The 7,026-nt window shown below is 35.9% G+C and overlaps 1 protein-coding gene across 2 annotated transcripts in view; it reads left to right on the top strand.

Annotated features, from left to right (window-relative positions):
- Positions 1-5,386, top strand: part of LOC106874132 (uncharacterized) — a 50,730-nt gene extending 45,344 nt beyond the window's left edge. Inside the window, exon 5 of one of the 2 annotated variants that reach the window (XM_089354635.1) lies at positions 2,129-5,386. In XM_089354635.1, the coding sequence (XP_089210761.1) occupies positions 2,129-2,515 (387 nt within the window). In that variant the 3' untranslated portion in view covers positions 2,516-5,386. Of the gene's footprint in view, positions 1-2,122 lie in introns of both variants that reach the window. The other variant, XM_089354634.1, reaches the window with a different exon arrangement.
- Positions 5,387-7,026: the final 1,640 nt, after the last annotated feature.

Here is a 7,026-nt window from a genome sequence, read left to right as displayed (position 1 = left end):
AAAGCATGCCTGCACTGATATATCACGAGATCACGTGATCGAGCAGACAGTTCGATGGTCACAATGCGCTTTGTCTCGTTTTACCTTCCGAATGATGGCACCACCCCGCTGGCTAAGCGAGCTGGCCAACGTCACCCCCCCCCCCCCCGATCGAAAGGCTAGTCCATCACAGAGTGACCCATTTACAGATGAGTGGACTGGTGCATTGTGAAATGAAGTGCTTCGCTCAAGAACACAACGCATCACCCGGTCCGGAAATCGAAATCACAATCGCTAGATCGTGAGTGCAACGCCCTAACCACTTGGCCATGCGCTTTCACTTAAAAATTCTGGTGTATATATCGATGCATCGAGTTGGATTTCTTTACTCTTCAACAAACAGACAACTAATAAGTGCGGAAATAACAACGGGTTTCGATATAATCGATTAAAAAGCCTTGAACGTGGTGTCCCACAATGATTGCAACCCAATGACTGAAACCAGTAAAAGAATGAAAGACTACGATACATCAATATATTATATTGATATAGAATAGATCAATATAATATATTGGTGATATATCAGCATGTACTACTACAAATGAAGATTTATATTTCTCTTCCAACGCGAAAGATCTCGTTAGCTTTACGCCATTGAGATATAACAATATCGAAGTTAATCCGTTGCAATCAATTCACTGACGGCCACAAATATAATTAGAAATAGGAAACCACACATGATTGCTCAAAAGGCCGTCACTGAGAACAAACGCGGATTATTACTTCTGACTTCTTTAAATACACTTTTCATTACTTTTTCGGTTGGGTATGAGACGTCTTGACACAGCAGTTTTGGCGCCGTATCTTTGGCGTTACTGATTCGACGCTGCGTAATTTGACATCAGACATTTTAATGTTTCTCTTCTTCTTCTTCTTCTTTTTCTTCTTCTTCTTCTTCTTCTTCTTCTTCTTCTTCTTCTTCTTCTTCTTCTTCTTCTTCTTCTTCTTCTTCTTCTTCTCTCCCTCTCTAGCTCTCTCTCTCTAGCTCTCATTCTCTCCCTTTCTCTCTCTCTCTCTCTAGCTCTCATTCTCTCCCTTTCTCTCTCTCTCTCTCTAGCTCTCATTCTCTCCCTTTCTCTCTCTCTCTCTCTCTCTGTTTAAGTGCCTGAGCATACTTCTCTTCATGCATTTGACGAGGCATACATATATATATACATATACATATATATATATATATATATATATATATATATATATATATATATATATATATATATATATATATATATATTTATATATGTATGTATGTATGTATGTATGTATGTATGTATGTATGTATGTATGTATGTATGTATTTGTCTGTGTTTTCCCCCGCCATTGATTGACAGCCGATGTTGGCGTGTTTACGTTCACTTAACTTAACGGTTCGGCAAAGAGTCTGATAGAATAAATACTAGGCTTATAAAGAATAGGTCATGGGCTCGGTTTGTTCGTCTAAAGGCAGTACTCCAGCATGGCCGCAGTCAAATGACTGAAACAAATAAAAGAATAAAAGCAAAAGAATACACATACGCACGCACACAAAGAAGACAACATGGAGTAGATATGTCTTAAATAATTTAACGCTTTACAACAAAGGAAATATTCTTGACGTTTCGAGCGCTAGTCCTTCATCAAAGAAAAAATTGGAAAAAGTGGATGGAAAAAAGGGTTAAGAACCACTTGGGAATGTGGTTTTACGTTGGGGAGTTAGGAAGTGAAAAGGAGGCGAGGTGGTGTGCGCATGTATAGAAGGATATTCTTGTATAGAAATGGTCAATGTATGTATGTACGTATGTATGTGCGTGTGTGTGTGTGTATGAATGTGTGTATGTATGTATGTATGTATGTATGTATGTATGCATGTATGTATGTATGTATGTATGTATTAATATCAATTTCTTTTTCTTAACTGTTTCTCATTTTCAGCAATTTTCTAATTCTTTACAATTTCTCTTTTTCTCTTTTAACAATCTCCATCCATTTTACACACACACACACACACACACACACACACACACACACACATACATATATACATACATACATTTACATGAATGCACACAACCATATATATATATACACCCCTGCACACACATTAAAGATGCAGGATCACATAAAGATCGAAATCACCGATGCCACCGAAATGGTTCCGATGAGCAACAACGACGGTGTGACCAATAAAACCAATGTTGATGCCAACGGACAGTGTCCAGAAAACGGTGGCCCTCCACCTTTGCTCAACAACGACTTCACGTGCGCCGTTAACGACAACTACAGACCAGTCAGTCCCACCGACACGGAACCAACGAACGGACCCATCGTGGAAGACGTCTACGACATTCCGGAAAACCTTCGGAGAAAGACACAACAACAACAACAACGACGGCAGGAGCAACAACAAAAAGAACTGCAGCAGCAGCAGCAGCAGCCGACATCAAACGAAAATATTGATGACGGTGAGACAAAGAAATTGGTTCCTCCACCTGGTACGTAAACTTATGGCGAAAACTGAAGCTGACCTTGGCGGTTGCGCTGGTGGTGGTGGTGGTGGTGGCGGTGCTAATGGTGGCGGTGTTGTTGGTATTAGTGTTTATATGATGGTGTTAGAATTGATGGTGGTGGTCATAACTGGTGACTATTTTATTATATTATTTTTGTTGGTAATAATAATGTTAGTGATGGTAATGATGAAAAGAGTAACTGAGAAAAAATTCAAAAATAAAAAAATAATGTTTTAAAAATTATTAAAAAAAAATATTAAAACATAAATCAACACAAAAAAAAAGCAAAAGTAAACCTGCTATTAGAAGCATTAACATTTTCAAGATCGATCAAAGACAGCAGACGATGAAGTGAAACGGTTTCATATATTTTGACTTCCCGTTTGATGTTTAATGGAAGTATATCAATAGTGCTGGCTTTTTGGCTATTAAGACTTTACGCACACGCACAAAAAAGAAGAACAAACAAAAAAACAAGGAATAGTGTTTATTAGAAACCTATGTATATATAGCTTTCTAAACCATCCACAACCTTTAAAGCTGGGATATTTCATCTGGAATTTAGTGTTCGGGAAGTTAATATGCCATTTAGCTGCAAATAAATCAATATAATAATTAGTTTGCTTTCAATATATTCAAATGATTAGTCGGGACGATGGACTAGCGGATCAAGGCGTTGTGCTTTTATAAAAGTTTTCAGAGAAATTCTGCTGTAGACAGAAATATAGTTTTCATATAATGTGATGATATGCGCCATCTTGATTTCTCTAATACTTCTCATAGTCTAGTCCTTTGTGGTTTCAGGAGTATGCGGTAAAACCGGCCGCTGTCCTTCCGATATCTTGAATTAAAAATAGAGAAATTCAGATTTAAAAATGACATTTAGTTATTTCTATCTCGATATTATGATGGTGAGTGTTGTAGAACTAGAGACAAGCTCCGGGAGAGTGCTGTAGAGCTAGAAGTAAGCTCTTGGAGAGTTGCTGTAGAGATAGAGTTAAGCTCCTGGGGAGTAATGTAGAGTTAGAGATAAACTCCAGGAATGTGTTGTAGAGTTAGAGCTAAGCTCCTGGTGAGTCCAGTCCACGACCTCGTTTCTTTCTCCTTCAATTCATTTTCGCCGCTTGTTAACCCATGCTAAAGACAACATTCCATTTGCCTCTTACCCTCAAATATAAGTCATTTTGTACCTAGCCAAAGCAAAATCTTTATACTAATTACTTAATTTCTTCTATCATAGCTGCCTGCAAAGCTGCCGACGAGACTAGGTTGTTGGATACAAAGTCAAGAAAGAGATTGGGGAAAGATTGTTAAAATCAAATCTTAGCTTTTTCACTAAACATTAATTTTCCATAATTTATGCTGTTCTGTATGAAACAAAATCTTAGCAATATTCCACCCCCACAAAATAACATTAATTTTCCATAATTTATGCTGTTCTGTATAAAACAAAATCTTAGCAATATTCCACCCCCACAAAATAACATTAATTTATCACAAGAAATATTTCAATAATTGTTGTAAAAATATTTTCCAGAGTCAATTACTTCCAAATATATAGAATTTTACCCAATCTCCAACAGACAGGGTTATATTTAGTAATAAATATAGTTTTGTTTATGTCCAATTACTAATCTACTTCAATAGTTTAAACTTCTTCAGATTAAAATTTAATTAGTTTCAGCAATTATATCTCATAATTCACAGAGATGTTTGAACTTCGATTCATATTGGGATTTAAGGAAAGATACACATCAATGGGTCTTCCATTGACTCAAGCCTAAATCCATCAATATCAACATATTGATTGATACATTGCAGTACTTGAACCAAACGAAACATTCATTGTTGTTGGTGGTAATGGTGGTGGTGGTAGTGGTGGTGGTGGTGGTGGTGGTGTTATGTAGGTCAGATCATCTATGATTGAGGAGATCTTTGGCACTTAAGTTGTCTGCTGAAAGTCTAGGTATAATCCATTGATCCATATCTGTGGATATACAGTATTATACAGATGCGGATCTTATTGCATACACTGACACATTGTGATTGATCGTATGCAATACAATTTTATAGACTGGGCAATGGACGCTCTGTAGCATAATTGCCAACAAAAATCTCGTTTGATGCAACGGTGTAGTGTACCTTCTGACAGCATTCATTTCTTGTAAAAGGGAGAATTATAGACAGTTAAATACTTTTTCTTTCAATGTCATAGTGAAACATGCATTGATAGGACAAGAAATCCCGACTATTTAGTCACCAGGCTAGTAACCTATCGACTCGGTCAGTCGCAAACCTTTTCCCTCAAATATAATTTAATTTTGGAAAACGAAATATCATTTAATTAATTTCCGCTGACAGGTTCTAATTAACTTCAACACATAAATCTTATTGTTCACAAATCAGTGAATCTTATTGCCAAAGATCAAATCTTGTCTTTCAACAGTTTTCTGCCTCTTTGCCTTATTCGTTTTATTTTTCTAACATTCGCTTCATTTCTCACTAAAAATGCATTTTGCACAAGAGTTTTTTTTTTCCGCTTGAATCTCCATTTCTCTCATCTTCCAGCTTTTTTTCATTTCTCTCTTCCCACACATTAACCTTGCTTCCAACGAGCTTTATTTAGCTTTTTTCAATGGTTGCAGACAAAAACAGCTCAGTCAATCGACATTGCCAGGTTTGTATTGTATATTGTTCATCTTTATATCGGCTTTGAAAGTACAAGAGGAAAGAAAGTGTTGCATCCGTGTGTAATATTTTTTCTCGATTTCATTTCAAGCCAAAGAGTATAAATATATATATATATATATTAAATAAATATATCGAATAAATGTGTGATTACAATTCTTGATATTTCTACAGTATTTTAAACGATCTTTTTGTAAATTATTTTAAACGATCTTTTTTGTAAATGAGCTGCTTGGTTTTCCAGACTATATTTGCTTTCAAGTCAATTAAATTAAAAATATTTGCTGAACGATTCCATCACAAGGAAATTTGCGTGTGTAGATGTGCGTGTGTATTTAAAATTGAAAATAAAATGAAAGTACCATATGATTTTACTTATATTACCGTATGTATATGTGTTCTGTTGGCCAGCGCACGCATTCGTGTTATATCAGTCATTTGAAATGTATAACCGGTATTCTTGTAAATATAGTTTTATAGATGTTTTTTGTAAATATTCTTGTAGATAATCTTGTAAAAGTAATTTTACTGAAGAGATTCAACTTAACCGTAAACGTCAGATGTTGTATTTATATCTAAAGCAGAACTGAATAAATAAATAAATAAATATATATATATATATATATATATATATATATATATATATATATATATGATTATGTAAACACTCGTTTTGCAAGACTCGAAGCGAAGTTGAACCTAAACTCACCAAGATATCAAAACGGGAAGACAGAAGAAAATGAGAGAAGGCTTATGCAAAAGTTCCACCAAGAAGACCATAGCATTGGAGGATAATGAATCAATATGTCAACTAAATATATCTGGGACCTACTGGAAAGATTATGCTGAACAACAATGCCAAGACCTTACTGAAGCAAAGAGAGAAAATAACGCTCTTTACATGAGGAAAAGGAAGAATGAAAAGCCAAATTTAAAGAATTAACTAATGAAACTGACATGTTATAGCTTGAAAATGAAACTTTATCTGAGCTGGCATCGAAAGTCAAGAATTTTGGAAATCTTGTACTATCTGCCAAGAGGAGAATACAGAAGACAGAGATGGATCAGAAGATGCTACATCTACTGATGAAGCTTGTTGCTAAAAACGAATGTCTTGCTAGAACACTGAATACTACGTCATTACCCTTGAGAGACCCTCTTATTGGCGTTTGATGCAAAAAAGCACACACCATAGATCGTAGCAGACGATAGGCGACCATGACAGATGACTGTCGTCTGTTACGATTTATGTGTACGTTTTTATACGCCAAGCGCCTATAAGAGATCTCTGAAGGCTAATAACGCAGTATTTAGTGTTCTAACAACATATCCATGTTTAGTTGGATATAAAGATTACCTTTAGGTATTATTATTAATAATACCTATATTAATAATATTAGGTATTATTCCGTCGCTAATAATTGATTATGTCTGGTTTTATTATAGCTTTCTAATCTTTATGAAAATAAACTTGAGAATTTCTTAGATAACTAACTATCCAGTGAAACATTTTCTATAGGTATATTAATCACCAATGTTTAACTTTTTTAAGCTTGGGTATAATGAGTGGGGGGGGGGGGGACAAGTGTAGGTGTCAGTGTGGCCGTGTGGTTAAGAAGCTTGCTTTGCAACCATGTGGCTTCGAGTTCATTCCCACTGCGTGGCAATTTGGGCAAGGATCTTCTACTATAGCCCCAGCCCCACTAATGCTTTGTGAATTAATTTCGTAGACAAACTGTGTGGAAGCCAGTCTTGTATGTGTGTGTGTGTGTGTGTGCGCGCGCGCGCGCGCGTGGCTGGTTGTGTTTGGTCTCCA

This window comes from Octopus bimaculoides, chromosome 7 (assembly GCF_046866305.1).
Source record: "Octopus bimaculoides isolate indiv1 chromosome 7, ASM4686630v1, whole genome shotgun sequence".
NCBI classification, from domain to species: Eukaryota; Metazoa; Mollusca; class Cephalopoda; order Octopoda; family Octopodidae; genus Octopus; species Octopus bimaculoides.
This window is presented reverse-complemented; position numbering and strand designations above follow the sequence as displayed.